The following is a 20,255-nucleotide window of genomic DNA, read 5'->3' as shown; positions in this document are numbered from 1 at the left end:
ATATATTTATAGAGCATGCACAGTATACCAGGCACTGGGCCAGGCACTAGGAGTCAGGAGCAAACAAGACAGATGCAGGCCTTGCTCTCACAGATCTTACGCCCAGACAATTTACCTGGAATCCTGTCTTTAAATCTTGCCTCTTGTAGGATGTGTTTTTTTTTTTTGTGAGATCCCATATATTAGCTTACTTTACTACCACGCTTTGGGGATACAGGCAGAACAGAGGTTACTTCTCCTCCATTAGAAGTTGAGTCACTTTGGCCCTGCACAGTTAAAACTCTGCCTAAAGTCACAGTGTCCAGTGGCCCTACACTGCCCACCTCAGCCGGAAGCACTTTCTAAGTAAGGCGCACTCCAGGGGCCCTTGCCCACTGTGCATTGGAACACACCCCTGCCGTCCTTGCTCTGCCACACAGGAGAGTCTCAGTGGGCCTCAGGCTGTCATTGCTCTGAAGCACAGGCCTGGCCTGGCTCCATCTCAGCCAAGGACAGATGTCCTCAGACACACGCAGTCACCTAATCACGCTTATACCTGGGAGCACTGTTGAACATATCTGAAGACTTGATAGAACGTTCAGCCAGGCCGTCAGCTTCTTTAAGTGGAATGTATTGAGATTTCCACCAGTAGCAAGTCTCTTGACCTAAATGAATATTAGCAAAATGGAGAAAACAACTGGCAGGTGGGCTGAGATCTCCGGAGCGCTTATGCACTGTTTCACATGCCTTCTCCTTTTTAATGTCCCCGTCCCCTCCTATTAATGCCACCCCCATTCCCTTCAGTCTGGCACACAAAGGGAACTCCACGTGGGAGTCAAAGTGTGACGTGATTGGGACAAGGAAGGAGTGGATCAGCCGTAGCTCCCGTAAGCACTGCTCCAAAACCTCGTTCATTTGGCCCTGGCCGGCCAAGTGCGGTGGAACTCTCTGAGTTAACAAATGCCTCCCACTTGTAGCTCAGGAGTATAAAGGCTGATTCGGAGTTGACTATCACACGCCTGCTCTGACTGGTGGGCTGAGCCCCTTTGTCGAGCATCACCAGCTCTGCAAAGGGCGCACATAAAGGAACCAAGCCGGCGAGATTGATGGCGCCGTGTGACAGGTTCCCTCCCACAGACCAGAGAAGAGACACAATCTGCTAGAAGTGACTTTTCAAATTATCTGCAGAAAACATTAGTGGATATTTTCCCATCTGCATGCCTCTGGGCCTTATTGAGTCATAAAAAGTAAATGATTTCCCTGAATGCTTTGACAAACCTGATAGTTCCAAGCCATTTTCTAGCTGATTGATTTGCCATTATGCATCCGAGTGTCTCGAGGATAAAAGCTGGCTGGCAAAGAGCACTGGTGAGAGAACCACTGGCAGCTTTTGCAGGAGGAAGCCGGGGCTGAGGAAAACAAACAAGGGCCAAGGCTTGGTTGGTGAGGAGGAGCTAAAAGCCAGGTGAGAAAGGATTCTCAGAAGAGGTGGTTGGCGAGACAGTTGGAGGCAGGCACAGACTCATGGGGAGGGCAGGAGGCGGCAAAATTAAAACAGAAAAAGTGGCTGGGCAGGGTGGCTCATGCCTGTAATCCCAGCACTTTGGGAGGCCAAGTCAGGTGGATCACCTGAGGTCAGGAGTTCGAGACCAGCCTGGCCAAATGATGAAACCACATCTCTACTAAAGATACAAAAATTAGCTGGGCGTGGTGGTGCACGCCTGTAATCCCAGCTACTCGGGAGGCTGAGGCAGGAGAATTGCTTGAACCTGGGAGGCGGAGGTTGCAGTGAGCGGAGATCGCACCATTGCACTCCAGCCTGGGCAACAGAGCAAGACTCCGTCTCAAAAATAAAATAAATAAAACAGAAAAAGTGAAAACAAGCAACTTGTTCTCTGCTCGCCCTAGGCCAAGGTCAGCAGAGCACAAAAAAGTACGACCAAAGGCTAAAAATAGGAGGCTAACCGCTAAGGACAGAGGATTGGGGCCTTCGAAGATGGATCTGTAGAATGGTGGAGAGGCCTGCAGCGGTGACCTCAGGGCCAGCTGTCACCAAGATCCAGAGTTGGCCCTGATTCAGAAGGAAGAGCGCATCAATCCTTCCTCAACTTCTGTGCCTTTTCTGGCAGCTGCTTGGTCCTGGGAGAGGTGGGTTCTGTGCCAACCTCCTGAGCTGCGCTGGATCTAATGAGAACGGGGAGATGTGGCACCTGCGCTGCTGCAGGAGGGAGGCAGCCAAGACACTGAGCGCTCACTGTGTCATTCATGCCCACGCTTCGTTATCCTGGACCGACAGAGTCACAGTTGCAACCTTTCCCAAGGGTGACAGAAGGGGCCATGCCTTCTGCTGGGGACTCCAGTCCCCGGGGGCTGGGTGGCTTTGTGAGCACCGCCTGGCCCATCCCAAGACCCCCACTCAGGGGAAAGACGGGGACTGAAAGGGCCTTCCCCTCCTTCCCCTATAGAGGGATAGGAGTAGTTGTTCCTAACACCGCTGATTTGTGGAAGGTCTGTGAAAGGTCTAGAGTGAACACAGCCACTCTTTGCAGCAAAGCCGAAGTGCTGAGGACAGAGAAGCACCATGGCCAGCCAGACCATCACATCCTCCCCGTGTAGCGCCTGTTCTGAGCACGAGCGAGAGAAACGAAACACAGCCCACTCCTCAAGAAAAAGCGGAAACGTTAAGTGCCAAAGGTGGTATGCAAGATCAAGACGAATGCTTAGGGACTGGGGAGCAAAGGAATGACAGGGGCAAGCAAGGCTCCTCAGGAAGCCTTCCACAAGGGGACATCTGTGACTGCTGAGAACGTTACAGACACGGCCTGGTGCATCTCTGTTGTAGCACATCCAGCTTGTACTGGAGCTGTTTACGGATGAAGTTCTCTCCCCCACACCAGGTGATGGCATCCCAGCAGGGAGTTCTGAGGCTTGTTGCCCTGTGTTCCCCACAACATCCAGCTCAAGGCTTTGCATACGTAACTGCTCAATAAATGTGGAATGGGATCGAGCCTGGAAAATGGAACTTTCTCAAAGCATCCTCCACTAGCTAGTAAAAAATCCCAGGGGAGTGACAGCCCTGGCCTCTACCCTGGATCTCCTCCTGCTCTGTCTTCCGGTCCCCAAGAGCAGGCCTTGCCTTGGAGCTTGGGCTCTGGTCCCAGTTCTTGTCACCTCTTAGCCTTGTTACCCTGCACCCCACAATTTAGACCATGACTATTTTACAGATGAACTGAAGAGCTTTCTTTTCCATTTGTAGGCACAAAACGAGCTGATGAATTCAGGCTTGTACCTGGTGCTGCTGCTTCACCTCTATGAGCAGAGGTTTGCAGAACTCATGAGGCTCAATCACAACCAGGTGGAAAGAGAGAGGGTAAGTCTGGCTGTGACCCAGAGCTGCCCGGTGGCAGCCCTGAAAACCCTGCAGTGCTGTTTATTAGATGTGCAAGCTGTTGAGGTCCTCAGTCACTTGGGAGGATATGGGACTGTCATTGTTAGGACTAAGATTTAGCAGCTGCTAAATGTATATACGGTGACCCTCTGGCTGAAAAGTAAGTGATGATCACATAATTGCTTATTACTGAACATGAGTAGTAATTAAATGGTCATCAATGGTCATATAAGTGAGTGAGTCTCTAGGGATATTTGCCCCCCAAAACTAGAGGACAGCAAGGATGCAGGGGCTGGTTGTGTATTATGTGTGGGTACCCCCAATGCCTGAACATGGAGGACCTGTGAAAAAGAGGGACCTGGCTGGGTGTGATGGCTCATGCCTATAATCCCAGTGCTTTGCGAGGCCGAACTAGGAGGATCACTTGAGGCCAGGAATTTGAGACCAGCCTGGGCAACACAGCGAGACCCCATCTCTACAAAAATGAAAATATATATTAAAAAAAAAAAGAAAGAAAAAGAAGAATCTTCCCCACAAGAGACTGCCTGGGCCCCCAGGACATGTTATGCCAGCGTATGTACCCATTGAAAGAGACAGGCTGCCAAGAAATAAAGATGATGATAGTGGCACCATTTGTCATTAGAGAAGATGATATATTTATCAAGAGTGATCATCTGTGGCTGCCCTTTCTTCAGCAGAACTGGGGCTCTCCAGGAGACCCCGTGGTGTGCAGGGAGAAGCCTAGTCCTCCTCCTAACTGGAGCCTGGCCTTAACAAAGTCAACCCAAATGAGGGAGTTGGACGGGTCCACCTCTGCAGTGTCTTAGTACACTTGGTCATTGTCAAATCAGCACCTTGAGCCTCAAGGGACTTCCCGCTTTGTCAAATGCCTCTCTGTGCCTGGCCAGGCAGGGGCACTGTGAGGACAGGTTACCACCCTTATCCCTAAGGTCATGCCAGGGGCTGGTCTGCTGGCAGTGTTTTGGATCCCAGGATCCTCAAGGGGTACCTTGAGCCTTGGCTCTTGACCTCTGGCTTAGCTCTGGACCTTGAGGCTTGGCTCTGGACCTCTGCTCATGTCAGAAGGTCATGACTAGAAAGTGAGCCAGTGTGGCAGTAGACAAGCCAGATGGTGCCACAAGGCAGTTTTAATGACACTGCCACCCCATCCTGTACGCCTTTCTTTCTTTTTATTTTCTTCTTTCCTCTCTTCCTCTCTCTCTCACTTTCTCCCCAGTCACTTCACATGGACAAGAGACACCTGCCATATATCATTCTATATGTAGTTCCTTACATGGCTGCAGACTCTGTATGACCATGGACTGTTTCCATCCGTTTAGAGCCATCCCTATTTAAAATGCTAGGGCCAGGCGCAGTGGCTCACGCCTGTAATCCCAGCAATTTGGGAGGTCAAGCTGGGTGGATCACTTGAGGTCAGGAATTTGAGACCAACCTGGCCAACATGGTGAAACCCTGTCTCTACTAAAATTACAAAAAAATTAGCTGTGTGTGGTGGCACACGCCTGTAATCCCAGCTATTCAGGAGGTTGAGGCAGGAGAATCACTTGAACCCAGAAGACAGAGGTTGCAGTGAGCTGAGATTGCGCCACTGCACTCCAGCCTGGGTGACAGAATGAGACTGTCTCAAAAAAAAAAAAAAAAAAAAAAAAAAAAAAAGTCAGTCATGAGAAACCTAGATTTTTTTTTTTTCTGGCTTACATTCTCTCCTTAGACCCTGAGCTCTCAATTAAGAAAACAGGCTGGGGCTCTGCCAAGACATCTCCTCAAGAATCTCACCCTCATTTTGACCCAGGCCTGTCCTTCCTAAACTCTTCCATAGTTTTAATGGTGACATAAATTTCTCAGAGAAACATATTTTTTAAAAAAGAAAAGTACTAGAAGCAGGAAATGATCCTTTGTTAACATTTCTGTAACCTTATTTTCATGATTCCACATCTTTTTAATGAACTTTTTATTGCACATTGAACTTCAAAGCATCCGGGGTTGATACAGGTTACAGATGGCCCTAAGAGCAGTGAGCCAATGCAAGCAGCATTAGCCACCAGGCCTGCAAAGCAAACATGACAAACGACAAACAGTACAACCCAACGGATGAAGACCAAAGCCCTAAAGCACTGCCTCTAAAGAAACTTCCAGTAAATCTGTCCTGGACTAGGAAGAAGTTGTACCAGGAGCAAGCTGGGAACCAGAGCAAAAAGCAGCAGGAGGGACCAGGGACACTCGTCTCTCACCACAAGCTCACATGGAATTGGAGAAACCCTGAAATTGATCTCACACACTTAGACTACCAAGCAATAACAGGTACAGATAACCAGTTAAGAGGCACCCAGGCCAGGTGCCGTTGATGCTGCAGGGAGGTTGACACTGCAGTGAGCCATGATTGTACCACCGCACTCCAGCCTGGGTGACAGAGCGAGACCCTGTTTAAAAAAAAAAAAAAAAAAAGGGCACCCAAATGAAAGTAGGAAACAAACTGGCTCTTGTTAAATTCAACACTTCTTGATTTGCATCTCAGTAATTTCTTGTAGAAAACACTCAGAATCTGATGGTAACATTTAGCAAAAGAGAGGCACTAAGTTAGGAGAGAAGTCCTTCCCTCTCCTTTATCTACCAGAACTGTTGAACTCACTCACATCGTGTTTCTTGGTTGTGTCTCATGAAGAGACCTAGTGACGGATTCCTGTTTTTTTCGTTTTGTTTTTTATTTTTTTGAGACAGAGTCTTGCTCTGTCACCCAGGCTATAATGCAGTGGCACAATCTCAGCTCACTGCAATGTCCGCCTCTGGGGTTCCAGTGATTCTTCTGCCTCAGCCTCCTGAGTAGCTGGGATTATCGGTGTGCGCCACCATGCCGGCTAATTTGTGTATTTTTAGTAGAGGCAGGGTTTCGCCACGTTGGTCAGGCTGGTCTGGAACTCCTAATCTCAGGTGATCCACCCACCTTGGCCTTCCAAAATGCTGGGATTACAGGTGTGAGCCACCGCACCTAGCTGACAAATGCCTCTTAATGGTGGTGATCATTTCTCATCCATTCGTGCACTGCCCTGTACCAGGTGCTGAGATGAGGATCAGGGAAACAAGCTGTTAGACACTAGACATGACGCCATGATATCCCTTTCCGTAAAGAGCGTGTGAAGGAGTTGAAAAAGGAGACACATATTTATAAAACCAGGAAATAACTGGAAAGTAGCACCTGTGCAAGAGAACTAGTGGACCCAGTGAATTCTTAGAGGCTGTGAAATTGACAACATAAGCTCTTCCCTGGCTGGGGCTCCCTGGGGTTTCCTGCAATCCCATAAACAACTGGTCTCAGTGAAGTTGTGAGCTATTTGAATGCAAAGCCAGGCCTTCTATGCCTGTCTCTCATAATGCTGGGCACACAGTGAGTCACATCTGACTGCTGACCATGTCCCTGGCACTACGGATGCCAGGAGCACTGAGTGTTTACAGACGTCCCAAGTGATTCTGCCAGATAAGGAAGTGGCCCGCGTGGGCTGGGGGCACTCATTAACAACTTGGGCATGGGAACCTTTATCTCTTTTGTATCTCACAGGCCTCCAGTGCCTAGAAAATGCCTAGTACCTAATAGGTGCTCAGTAACGTTCTGATGCACAGTCAACTACTGAATCAGAACCTACTTTTTCCAGGAGGCGAGTCCTGAGTTATGTTTTAGAGAAAGTGATGGTACAAAATTTGCAGAAAGAACAATATTCTAGGTAAAGAAATACTTCCAAGTTCAACATATATTACTTACTCAAAGATTTTCTTTCTCTTTTTGAGACAGGGTCTCACTCTGTTGCCCAGGCTGGAGTGCACTGGCGGGATGACAGTTCACTGTAGCTTGAATGCCTGGGCTCAAGGGATCCTCCCACCTCAGCCTCCTGAGTAGCTGTGATGCGTCCACCACTACGCCTGGCTAATATTTTATTTTTTGTAGAGATGGGGTCTTGCTTACCCAGGCTGGTCTTGAATTCCTGGTCTCAAGAAATCCTCCCACCTCGGCCGCTATTCAAAGATTTTCTGCAAACCTACTATGTACTAGCCTCTAAACTAGATTCTGGGAATACAAAGATGATTAAGACACTCCTTTCCTAGAAGAGACTCAGAGTCTGAGGGCAGAACACACATGTAACCAAGAGTATCCACAAATGTGCCTGTGTTGTAACGGAAGGTTGGGTCAGATGTGGGGAACACAGAGCAGTCGGATGAAATGGGGCACCGCCATTCTCACCCCCGTCTTCTGCCCCTCCTGTAGGACAGACCTCCAGCCCAGCTCTTCGGGGACACGTGCCAATGCTTCTGAGGCCTCGCTTTTCATCCAATCAGATTGTGCCCTTTGCAATCAGTGTTCCCACTTCTTTGGGAGACTGGTGGCAAACCTGCTTCCATTACTGCTCTCATCAATGGATCCACTGTGGGGATGATGTTGACCCAGAATCCTGAAGGGTTTGGCAGATGGGCAAGGAGAGGTGTGATGGGAGTATTCCATGCAGAGGGAAATGGAAACGCACAGACATGGAAAGACCTGCATGTTTGGGGAAAGTCAGGGAGGTGTGTGGCCGGGAAGAGCAGAGAAAGAGCCTAAGGTGCAGGCAGGGAGCGGGAAGGGTTTGTGAGTGGCTCTGGAGGCCATGGAACAGTTTCCAGCCTGGGATTGGCAGGCCAGGAGATGTGGGTTTTGCGGGGAGAACTTGGGCAGCCACACTGGAGGGGAAAGAAAACCGCTGGGAGGCTGCTGCAATGGCACGGGGTAATAAGGGGGACCGCGTGGGGAGCATCGGACATGGGAAGGACGGGTGGGTGTGGGGTGAGGGACAGGCTGGCAGAAGCACCGAATGCTCGCCTCTGCAAGTGGCCAGCAGGAAGCTGGCCTTTCCTCCCTTCAGGTGCTTGTTGGGGAGCATCTCCAGAGAAGACAGGACCCACCAGCCTCACCCGACCCCACCTTCGAGGTGAAGCTAAAGGGCCTTGCCTTCCCTCTCCTCCTTCCCTTTCAGCCCCCACACGGAGCACTCCATTTGTCAGGGCTTAGTCCCCCAACCCCCGTGTCCTGGCTTCCTCCCAGCCCAGGTCTTGTCTCTATCTGATGATTACAGCGATCTCCTGGAGCAAGGACCCGCCTCTATCTTCTGTCCCAGGTGTGCCGTTAATAGTGAAAAACTTCAGGCTAGGTGCAGGGGAAGGGAGCCCAGGGGCTGGCTGGAGAGGCAGGCAGGATCTAGAAGCCATTCTCAAATCCCCGTCGGTTCATTCACGTGTGAGACTGGATAGACTGTGGCTACCCCCGCCCCCATCCATATCATTTCTACAAAACCAAAAGCTCTTCTCTCTAAGGACCAGATCAACCCAAAACATGGGAAGCCCAGGTTTGGTCCACAGTTACAAAAACTTCCCACTCACCAAGATGCAGTTTCCTGGTGGAACAAGAGTTGGTGAGATAGATACGCTCAGCTGGCACAGAATCTAGAGGCAGGTGGAGGTTGTCTCGGGAGCCCAGAGAAAACAGAGGCAATGCCTAGCCCAGTCCTGATGCATAATTTACCAGGTAACCAGGACCTGCTACTCTAGACGAAATTCCATCCTTCCCCTGCCCTCCCTCTCCTTGGGCACAGAAACGGTCTCAGGGACTAAAGCTGCCTCCACACTGGCCAGGCAGTTGCCCCAGTAACAGTGTCCAGCACCCCTTGTTTTGTCCCCCAGCCTGTCACAAAGCCCCTCTTCTTCCTGGGGAAGAGCACCAGGCCCTCTGCACCAGGGCCCACATCCTTGCAGCCTGGCACAATGGGCTCCCACGGAGTACACAGTGTTTCTTATTGTGGCATAAAATGCCATAAAGTCAGAACAAAGAGCGAGCCCAGGGCCTTGATGGGTCTGCTGCTTCCTGCCGGGCAGAGAATACAAGTGATTGTTTCAAAGCCAGTGGTGAGGCAAGTGGCCAATTAGCACGGCCTTCACCCCCACAGCCTGTAAATGTGATTCGGACCATCAGAATGGGATTCTGCTATTCAGATCAATTGCTCAAAGGAAGCGAGTCTGTTCTCGCTGCCAAATTTAGAAGCCCGAGACAACAAAGGTGACCCAGGTTATGGCTGCAGCTCTCCTTAGGATGAGGCTGAGCCCCGCCAATGCTTAGCACTCACCAGCCCTCAGCACCTCTGCCCGTTTCCCTGCCCCTTTAAGGTGGTGTAAGGGATTCCTAGAACGTTCCTGCAACTAGGAGGTTATACATCTGTTCACAATTGCATTGGAATAACAATGCATTTCTCGTTGTCTTCTTTCTTGTAGTTGTCAAGAAATTACCCACAACCCAGAACAGAGGAAAATGAAAGTAGGTTTTGGGGCCCAGTCCTGCCATTTTGAGGGTGTTTGCTAAATTTCTCTTTTTCTGTGACTGTGTTGAACCTAACGCCATGGAAGGAAGGAATGACCACCACCCAGAGGCAAAAATAACCCCACAAAGCTTGGGAAAGTCAGCCGCAGCAAACAATCGGGAAGGCGAGGCCAAGTTCACTGGATGCAGAGCAGATAAGAATTTTAATTCATCCTGAACGCAAGGAAAAGCGCCAACAAAGGGAAGAGGTTATCTTCCGGCATGAGATAAGATTTGTTCCTTTTCCTTGCTGGGATTCTCCAGCGTCCAGCACTTGGAGAGTTTGGGGGTTGGTTTTTTTACTGCCAGGATTCCTCTAGGGAAACCCTCCCCAAGCCCTGGCAGGGGCTGTCTGGCCCTTACCTGAAGGGACCACATTCACTCACAAGCTAGTGGCCTTGGTGGATTTTGGGTCTGCTGAATTCAGAGGCTGAACAAAGCAAACAGGTCTCCCGAGAAAGGGCCCTCAAAGCGGGCAAGACGGCTCTCTGCACACAGGTTCGAGAAAAGTCTTCTCCCTGTTCCTTTTTCCATTAAAAAAAAAAAAAAACCGACTGGAGAAAAACGTGCTTAATAAAGCAGGCGGGCTCGAAGTCAGACTCGGGAAGAACTTCATCAGGAGGCAGAATCAACACCGCAGTGAACAGAGGGGTGTATGACAATTGGGTCCCCAGAGATTCTTCTGGGGGAAAATTTCACAACTGCCTGTCCCAAAAGCCGTTAGAACAGTGGCTCCCACATGGGCTTTGCCATCAGAATCACCCGGGAACTCACCAAAAACTCGGATTCCTGGGCCCCGCCCCGAGATTCCGCTTCTGGCGATGGGGTGGGGCCCTGGAATCGTGTTCAAACCGGACCCCGGTGGTCCGGACACAGCCGACCGCGGGGTGCTTTTGAGAACCCCCAATAGTCCTGCCTGGAAGGCGCGAACCAGCTCAGAGCTGCTTGGGGTGGGGCCCGGATTACGACCCTAGAGAAGCCAATTTATTATTCCGGGCACGCAGCCCTGCAAAGCCGAATTGACCATTTTCAGAGACCCGGGGAAGGCCCTGCCTTCCGCTCACAAAAGGAGCCTGGGAGTCCCAGCCCGAGCGCCACCGCGGGGTCCGGCCGCTCCCAGCGCCCCCTCGCGCCGCCGCCCCCGACCCCGGCCTTGTCCCCCGGGCGGGCGCAGCTGCTGCTCCCGCCTCCGCAGCCGGGAAGGGCGCTGCGAGGTCTTTAAAAGACCTTTGTGTCGCGGGCGCACGCAGCACCTCCGGGGAAAACGCCCTGCGCCTCGGCCCCGCGGCTCCCCGCCGCCGCCCGCCCCGCGCGTCCCAGGGTCTGCCTCGGCGAGGGCCTCCCGCTCCGGAAGGGGTGCGACGGGGAGCCCGGCCTGGTCGCTGCGGCCCCGCGCTCCGTCCAGCCGCGGCCGGGAGGGCAGGGCAGGGTCCCGGCGCTGCGCCCAGGCGCCCCCTCCCCAGCCCCGCCCCGGAGACGCCTGGCTTTTCCCGGTCCGGGGAAACCTGCGCCGGCCGGGCGCGCCCACGTGGCTTCCGCTGGGCAGGGGCGACCCCTAGTGCCCAGGGCGGGCCGCGCCGAGCAGGACCGAGCCTTTCCCCACACACACTGGAGCCTGGGCTTGGGGCACCCTGGCCTCCGAGCCCGGGCCCCAGGGAAGACCCACGTCTCCGGAGAGCAGAAGAGCATCCCTAGGGTGGTGCTCCAAAAAGAGTGTCCACGGGAGTCAGGGAACCTGCCGCGCTTCCGTGCTGCTCCGAGGCAAATGGTCCCACAGAGGGAGCGACCCCCACTCATTTGCCATCCTTCCTCCGGGAGCTGGGACCCGCTCGAGGATCCACCCCATCACCACCCCTCCCCTGCCGCTCTCGGCCCCAGGGGAGACAGCCAGTTCTCCCCTGGAAGCCCAGGCCCGCTCCACCTGCCCCCAGCTCTTCTCACGCCCCAGACATGGGTGGGCACAACCAAGGCCAAGGAGAACCCAGCACAGAGGGATCATCCTGGGGTGCTGACCAGTCGCAGCCCTGGCCTGGCTTCCCGCCAGAGCCATTCTCAAGACAAGAGCCAGGGTAGCCAGTGGCAGAGCCACGGGTATCCAGCCTCCCCCGTAGGCCACACTCCCTTGGTCCCCTGGCATCCTATCATGACTCACCTGGTTGGCAGCACTTTGTTAATATGGGTTGCCAGAGCTGAGTCACAGCTGTGACCTGCTGCCCTAGCTCGGTTCAGGTACACAGGAGGAAAAGGCAAAACATCAGGGCACACCAGGTAGCACAGAGAGGTGCCAGCCTCTTTGTGGCTCTGTGGTGCCCATGCCAGCCTGCTGACCAGGTCCCCTCCTCTGCACGTGAGAACCAAAGCCTCACACAAATGCCACAAGTGAAACTGAAGTTAGGGCAGCTGGGGAGAGTCCCTGGGTGTGCGCAGGAGCCAGCACCAGGACAGCTGCTTCCCAGTAGCACAAATAACTTCCCAGTGTCACCAAGACAAGGGGTGGGGGGAGGGTCCAATATGCAGATATGCAAACAGATGAGGACAGGGGCGGGCATGAGTGCCCTTGGCCAAAGACTGGGCCAGAGCGCCTCACCAAACACCCAGTCAAGGCTATTGGCTTTTAGAGAAAGCACAGGAGGGATGAGGGGATGGAGGCAGCTCAGGGGCTGGGGCTTCCTTGGGTCGAACTGAAAGGGTGAGAGGGTCCAGGTAGGATTGGGGGCATGTCAGTTGCTCCTGCTCCTTGCAACAGTTTTTCCACAACAGGCAGAAACTTTCTTTCTTTTCTTTTTTCTTTTTCTTTTTTTATTTTTCTTTTTGAGATGGAGTCTCGCTCTGTCGCCCAGGCTAGAGTGCAGTGGCCGGATCTCAGCTCACTGCAACCTCTGCCTCCCAAGTTCAAGTGATTCTCCTACCTCACCCTCCTAAGCAGCTGAGATTACAGACACCCACCACCCCTGGCTAATTTTTTGTATTTTACGTTGACGGCGTTTTGCTATGTTGGCCAGGCTGGTCTCGAACTTATGACCTCAAGTGATTAACTTGCCTCGGCCTTCCAAAGCACTGGGATTACAGGCGTGAGCCACTGCGCCCAGCCTAAACTGTTTCTAAATTGTCGGGGATCATTCACTCAAGCCAAGGGGGAAAGAAACATATTGAGAACAAGAGTTTCCCCCAAGAATAAAGGAGACCCCCCACACCAACTCCACCTTCTCCACTTGGATTGTACTGCCACCCAGTGCCTCTTGCTGTCCCTCCCTTCTCCCTCCTGTCACGCGTCCCTCTGCCTCCAGCCATTGATTTCCGAAAGACTCCTGAAACCCCTGAGTCAGTTCCCCCTTCCCTGCCAAATTAGGAAGCGGGGATTCAAGTGGGGTCTTACCCTGAGAGGAAGCAATGGCCCCCGCAGGTATTCAGCCTGAAAACAAGTGCTGCACCAGGCTATGTCGGGATGTGGAGATGACCAAGATGCTGTCTTTGGGGGAAGCTGGTGTGGCTGAAACCCCAATGGGGCAGTCTGCAGATTCCCCAGCCCCAGACTTCAGGTCTCTGTTCCCCACGCTGTTCCAGGCACTGTGGCCATGTGGGTGGCTGGCCCTCAGGGCTGGGGTGGGAGAAGACGGAGCGGCAGTGCCATGCCCCCTGTGACAGACGCCACAGTCTGCTGCAGCCCTCCGGCCTGAAACATCTTCTTGCCTTCCAGATTCGGAGTTGGGAGATGGAAATGAAGGCAGCATTTCTCAAAGCCGGGTCGTCTAGCAAGGAAGCCAACCATGGAGCTCGGCAGAGCCCTCTCCCGCCAGCCCTTCTGTCTACGTCCCCAAGTGCCTCCCTTCCTCCTCTTCTTTACTGAAACTGAAACCAAGTGTTCACAGTTAGCATTTTCACCTTGTGCCACTCTCTTTTGGGGTCTGCCTTGAGCATCTATGGGCAGCCACAGCGACCAGTCTAGTCCCAGACAGCACAGGTCAAGCAGCCTGGGACTGTGGAGCCCCTGGCAGGCTAGCCTGCTGCTGCCCCCTTAGCCCAGAAGCCCAAGAGGACCCAGAAGCCTTGCCAGGTCCAGTGGCCTGGGGTCCCAGTGCCGAGGGCGCCTGCCAGGCCTCACTCCACCCTGAGTGGACTCGAGCCATGTATTCATTCAGTAAACTGACTTTATTCTCCCAGTTTTGTTCATGCTTATTTCACTTGCCTTGGTCAGAGGCCGAGGGTCTCAAGTTGGAGGAAGAGGGAAGCACATTTCACAGTCCCCACCTCACCTCCACTTCTCCCTCGCTCCCGCCATCACTGGGGATGCTACATCCTGGGCCCCCGTGGGCTGGGGCAGGCTGGATGGTGGCTGCCCCTGTAGTACCCACTTAAGACCCAGTTGGGGTGTGGACTCCACACTTTTTTTCCTAATTGCATCTTAGGACCCAAAGACCAAGTCAGGACTTGGGGTGAAAGGTCAGAGGGTTAGTGAGAAAATTATGTGTGCATGAGTGTATTTGAGTACGTGTGTGTGAGAGAGAGAGAGGGAGAAAAAAAGTTAAGCCAAAAAATAATAAAAGGGCTGGACGTGGTGGCTCACACCTGTAATCCCAGCATTTTGCGAAGCTGAGGAGGATGGATCACTTGAGGTCAGGACTTGGAGACCAGCCTGGCCAACATGGCAAAACCCCGTCTCTACTAAAAATACCAAAAAAAAAATTAGCTGGGCATGGTGGTGGACACCTGTAGTCCCAGCTACTTGGGAGGCAGAGGTTGCAGTGAGCTGAGATTGCACCACTGCACTCCAGCCTGGGCAACAAAGCAAGACTCCATATGAAAAATAAATAAATAAATAAATAATAAAAGGGCCAGGTATGGTGGCTCATGCCTGTAATCTCAGCACTTTGGGAGACCAAGGCAGGCAGACCGCTTGAGCCCAGAAATTTGAGATAAGCCTGGGCCATAGCAAGACCCTGCCTCTACAGAAAAAATTTTAAAAATTAGCCATGTGTAGTGGCACGCCCTCGTGGGCCCAGCTACTCGGGAGGCTGAGGTAGGAAGATCACATGAGCCTAGGAGGTCAAGGTTGCAGTGAGCCATGATCACACCACTGCACTGCAGCCTTGTAGACAGGGCTACAAGACTGTCTGAAATAATAATAATGATAATAAAAGGTGGAGGGGACAAACTATGGTACATGCAAAAACGTTATGCTAAGTGAGAGAAGCCAGACAGCAAAGACTACATAGTACATGATTTATACAATTTCTAGAAAAGGCAAAACTAGAGAGACAGCAAGCAGATCGGTAGTTGCCGGGGGCTGGGAAAGAGGCAGGAATTGACTGCAAATAGGGTCCAGGAGACTTTTGGGGTTGAGGGAGGTGTTATAAAGCTGCTTTGTGGCAACGTTTACACAACTGGATAAATTTGCTGAAGCTCATTGCCTCTACAGATTAAAAATGGAGGGAGGGACAGAAAAAGGGCTGAGAGAGGAGGACAAGAGAGAAAAATGAAATGAAGAGGAGGTGGCACTTCTCCCCCCTGCCTTTAAGACTTCTCAGACCAGGAGACGCCCCTGCTTCCCCGACCCACCCTCTCCTGGGGGTCTCAAAGGGTGAGATTTTGCTGCAAAGGGGTGCCTGAGCTGAATTAAGGAGTCAGTAGGGTTTTAGGAAGGCTAGGGGACCTTCCTAGTGGGACCTTAAAATCTGGTCCCACTCTTCCGATATGTAAAGTGATGCAACTCTTGAAAACCAGTAGGTTCACCAAGCACAGCGGCTCACGCCTGTAATCCCAGCACTGGGAGGCGGAGGCAGGTGGATCACCTGAGGTCGGGAGTTTGAGACCAGCCTGACCAACATGGCGAAAACCCAACTCTACTAAATGCAAAAAAAATTAGCTAGGCATGGTGGCACATGCCTGTAAACCCAGCTACTTGGGAGGCTGAGGCAGGAGAATTGCTTGAACCCAGGAGGCAGAGGTTGCAGTGTGCCAAGATTGCGCCATTGCAGTCCAGCCTGGGCAACACAGCAAAACTCTGTCTCAAAAAGAAAAAAAAAGAAAAAGAAAAAGAAAACCAGTAGTAGGTTCAACCAGGCAACCTAGACCCAAGATCAAAGTTAAGAGCCATTCCAGTTGAAAATATCTCCATGATCTAAATAAAATTCCTAAAACCTCAAGTTCCTCCACTCAACAAACATAGCCTCAAGCTCTATGAGAAAATGAGCCATTTGAACTGAACTTTAAGGTTGACTAAAGATTTGTCCAGGATCCAGTACTGAGGAATGTATAAGAAGGGACAGTGCACATCTAAAAATAAGTTTTGTAGACAGCTGAATGGAATTTGAGGTGGCCATGTAAACATCCTGACAGCTCGAATCCACAGTAGGATGCGACAGTGTTTGAGGCAGCTGAGAAGACCATCACAGGTTTACATCAGAAAATCATTAGGTTTTTGAAAACTGTACTCTTTTTTTTTTTTTTTTTTGAGATGGAGTCTCACTCTGTCGCCAGGCTGGAGTGCAGTGGCATGGTCTCAGCTCACTGCAACCTCTGTCTCCTGGGTTCAAATGATTCTGGTGCCTCAGCCTCCCGAGTAGCTGGGATTACAGGCACTCGCCACCATACCCAGCTAATTTTTGTGTTTTTAGTAGAGACAGGGTTTCACCATGTTGGCCAGGATGGTCTCGATCTCCTGACCTCATGATCCGCCCACCTTGGCCTCCCAAAGCGCTGGGATTATAGGCGTGAGCCACGGCGCCTGGCCAAAACTGTACTCTCTCTACAAAAAACTGTTTCAGGGGTTTAACCCAACCAGGAATGCTTTCCATGAGGTCCAGGGTGGGGTAGACATTGCAGGGCTGGTGACTACCCACACTATCAACTTGATTTCCTGGCAGGAGTCTGCCTGCCATATGGAGCTTTTCATGGCTTGAGATTCCAAGAGGATAGCCTCATTTATTAAAAGGCAGTGATGAGGCCAGGTGTGGTGGCTCACGCCTATAATCCTAGCACTCTGGGAGGCCGAGGCAGGGGGATCACTTGAGGACAGGAGTTTACGACCAGCCTGGCCAACATGGTCAAACCTGGTCTCTACTAAAAATTAAAAAATAATTAGCCAAGCCTGGTGGAGGGTGCCTGTAATCTCAGCTACTCAGGGAGCTGACGCAGGAGAATCGCTTAAGCCTGGGAGGCAGTGAGCTGAGATCGCACCACTGCACTCCAGCCTGGGTGACGGAGGAAGACTCTGTCTCAAAAAAATAAAAAATAAAAATAAATATTAATAAAATATAAAATAAAGCGTTCCCCAATGGTATAAATGTCTAATACATCAGCCAAGCCCTACTTTAATCTATGCATTGTACCCCACAACCCAGGACAACCAGGTGTCCCTCCTCCACTGCTTTGGGAAGGGAGGCCGTGGAGGCTCAGAAGGAAAGAGGTCATTCTTAGCCCTCAAGTCTCAAAATAGCCCTAAAACTCTCCACAGAGATGAGAGGTTGAGACAACGTTCTTCAGTCCCCAAGCCTGACTGCAAGATCTCGAGGGGCTCTCTGCAACCCTGTTGCCCACCCCACAACACTTTTTCTAGTGCAGGGAGGAGAGTGGCATGGCAAGTTCTTCACCTTTGTGCCTTAGACTTCTCATCTGTAAAGGGGGGACAGTGGCACCTACCTGATGTCATATTGGAAAGACTGAGTTAATACGTGTTAAGCAGTTAGAACAGGGCGTGTACTTAGTAAATAACACATATTTTGTTGTTATCATTGTCATGGAGGAATAGCGGGACAGAGGCAGTGTCCTGAGCCCCCTGCAGCCCCAGTATGAGGAAAGACACCATCCAAGGTTCCCCAAGTCCCTGAGGGAGATGCAGAAGGGCAGGACACCCCTGCATAAGCCAGCATGGACATAGATGATCGGGGACCAGATGCCCCTCCCCCAGCTGCAAAACCTGGACTCTCCATAGGACCTCAGAGGCACCTGGAAATATAGGCAAAAATCCCAACTGCACTAGAAAACCTTAACTGACCAGGATTTCCCTGAAATGGCTATAACTAAAGCTCTGCCATCAGCCGATGCAAGGAGACAGTTAAGGTTTTGCGCTCCTCACTGTGTGGCCTTGAACCTTAGTGCCCCCAGTGTGTCCACCTCCATCAGGAAAGGCCTGCCCACCGCTCCTCCTCCTCCCCTTTCTCCAGCGCTGGCATCCCGCCTGCTTGCCTGGACAAGGAAGGATTGAGATCTGCCCCTCAAATGGTGCTGGTTCTGGTGGGAGTGAAGCCTGCAGTCTTTTCCCGGGGCCTCTTGGCAGTCCCCGCCCCTAAGATAAGAAAATCAGGCCCGTCCTGAACATCTCAGTACTTTCATCTGGTGCTGGTCTTTCACAGCCCCCTTCATTTCCCTGCTGTCCTTTCCCCACCCTCCCTTCCACCTGCCTTCCTCCCGGGCCTCCCTCAAGACACAATTCTTTGCCTTGTGCCTGCAATGGACTCCAGCCCTGGTGCTCAAGGCAGCTTGGCCAGGCTCAGGCAACTCTGTTCCAGGAGAGCCATGTGGTATGGCTGGCGGCTCCTTGCCCCTGCGGCCTCACAGGGCTGCCCGCTGGGCCAGGCCAGCTCTGCCAGCACGCCTTCGAGGAGGCCATCTCTGGTGCGACAAGAAGAGGTTGAGAGAATGCTGTTCTCTGGAGATCAGCCGTATTCTCCCATTCATTCAAGGATCCAGGTGGCCAGAGCGGGGCGGGTTAACCCTGGAAGTGAAGGCTGGGCCCAGCGCCTGGCATACAGTGCTCATTGCCCAGGCCCGCCAGGATAGGCTTGGGGGCATCTGCCACCCAGCAAAGAGCCTGGTATGTAGAGGAGGTGCTAGATGTATTGAAATGAAATGAGCAGAAAGGAAAGAGACTGCCACCAGGGCTGTCCTGAGGCAGAGGGCCAGTGGCCAGCGCCCAGAGCCTGCTTCCTGCCTCTTCAGAGAGGTACAGGACCGTCCCTTAGTCATCTCTGGGCAGGCTTAGAACGAGGTTTAGGGGTAGCCTCCAGGCACCTGTGACGCTGTCTGAAATGCTTGCAGGTGGGTGCAGGGCCCTCGGGAGACTCGTCACCTGAGGAAGGCAGAGAGACGTGAGGACAGCAGGCACCAGCCACTGACGAGGGCAGCTCTGGCCACTTGGGTCCTCAGTCCCTCCGCTGCTCCCTCCCACCCGTCAAGCTAGTGACCCTGACCTCACCCCTCGACCTTTCTTCTCTCCCAAGGTTAGAGTCACTAGGGTCTAGGGGGGGCCTCTCCCCCAATGTTTCTTGTGGTGTTGTGTCTGGAGTTGGTTCCTTCCAGTGGGTTCGTGGTGTCACTGACCTCAAGAATGAAGCCACAGACCTTCATGGTGAGTGTTACAACTCTTTTTTTTTACTCTTTTTTTTGAGATGGAGTCTGACTTTGTCACCCAGGCTGGAGTGCAGTGGCGTGATCTCGGCTCACTGCAAGCTCCATGTTTGCCAGGATGGTCTTGATCTCCTGACCTGGTGATCCACCTGTCTCGGCCTCCCAAAGTGCTGGGATTACAGGCGTGAGCCACCACGCCCAGCCTAGTGTTACAGCTCTTAAAGGTGGCACAGACCCAAAGAGTGAGGAGCAGCAGCAAGATTTATTGTGAAGAGTGAAAGAACAAAGCTTCTACAGAGTGGAAGAGGACCTGACTGGGTTGCCGCAGGGGGTTGGGTGTGTGTGTGGGCAGGGGAGACATAACTTTTATTCCCTTATTTGTCCCCGCCCATGTCCTGCTGCTTGGTCCACTTAACAGAGTGCTGATTGGTCCATTTTAGAAACCTCTAACCAGCTACAGAGTGCTGACTGGTGCGTTTTTACAGAGCACTGATTCGTGCAGTTTACAAACCTCTAGCTAGCTACAGAGCACCAACTGGTACGTTTTTACAGAGTGCTGATTGGAGTATTTTACAAACCTCTTGAAAGAAAAGTTCTCCAAGTCCCTGCTTCACCCAGGAAGTTCAGCTGGCTTCACCTCTTACTGTGGCCAGTGGCAGGGCACTTAACTCACAAAGGGAGCTGTTCGGGCTGCAGGGTTAAACAGCGACTCACTCCAGGGTGAACCTCCCACAGGACTGGGGCTCCCTCTGTGAGTGACTAGGCCCCCTCCATGGGTCCTGCCGCTACTGGCAGAGAGGATTGCTGGAGGGGGTCCCCTGGGCTCCACCGTAGTCCTGGACTCAGGCCAGCAGCTCATGGGCTCTCCCTAGGGCTCCTGTCTCAGGAAAGGGCACCGCATTAACCCTGCAGTCCAGGCAGGAAGCTTGAAGTGCTTCTTGACTCCCACTGCCTTTCCCCAGGCAGATCCCATCCCCAGCAAGGGCATCTGCCATCCCTTCAGTAAAATCTGGCATTCGTTTGCTTTCACAAAGAAACACTGGAAAGACAGGAAACTGACAGGGAAGGAGGGTACAGGCTGGAGGGGGATAGGCAGGGGCGGGACTTGCTCAACATCTATCTTGGAATATCATTTAGGTTTGAACTGCATGA

The 20,255-nt window shown here is 52.3% G+C and overlaps 1 protein-coding gene and 1 long non-coding RNA gene across 9 annotated transcripts in view; one reads left to right on the top strand and one right to left on the bottom strand.

Moving 5' to 3' along the window:
* LOC144335859 (uncharacterized) overlaps positions 1 to 10,797 on the bottom strand; it is a 67,160-nt gene extending 56,363 nt beyond the window's left edge. Inside the window, exon 1 of the long non-coding RNA XR_013407055.1 lies at positions 10,122 to 10,797. This is a non-coding gene — a long non-coding RNA (uncharacterized LOC144335859). The remainder of the gene's footprint in view (positions 1 to 10,121) is intronic.
* MARCHF10 (membrane associated ring-CH-type finger 10) overlaps positions 1 to 13,917 on the top strand; it is a 270,175-nt gene extending 256,258 nt beyond the window's left edge. For 4 of the 8 annotated variants that reach the window (XM_077972364.1, XM_077972365.1, XM_077972363.1 and 1 more), the window contains 2 exons: positions 3,236 to 3,349; positions 9,674 to 10,351. In XM_077972364.1, the coding sequence (XP_077828490.1) occupies positions 3,236 to 3,349; positions 9,674 to 9,748 (189 nt within the window). In that variant the 3' untranslated portion in view covers positions 9,749 to 10,351. Of the gene's footprint in view, positions 1 to 3,235; positions 3,350 to 9,673; positions 10,352 to 13,455 lie in introns of those variants that run through there. The other 4 variants (XM_028836640.2, XM_077972359.1, XM_077972361.1 and 1 more) reach the window with 2 other exon arrangements.
* Positions 13,918 to 20,255: the final 6,338 nt, after the last annotated feature.

Source organism: Macaca mulatta, chromosome 16 (genome assembly GCF_049350105.2).
Source record: "Macaca mulatta isolate MMU2019108-1 chromosome 16, T2T-MMU8v2.0, whole genome shotgun sequence".
Classification (NCBI taxonomy): domain Eukaryota; kingdom Metazoa; phylum Chordata; class Mammalia; order Primates; family Cercopithecidae; genus Macaca; species Macaca mulatta.
Note: the sequence above shows the minus strand (reverse complement) of the source record. Positions and strands in the feature narration are given on the sequence as shown.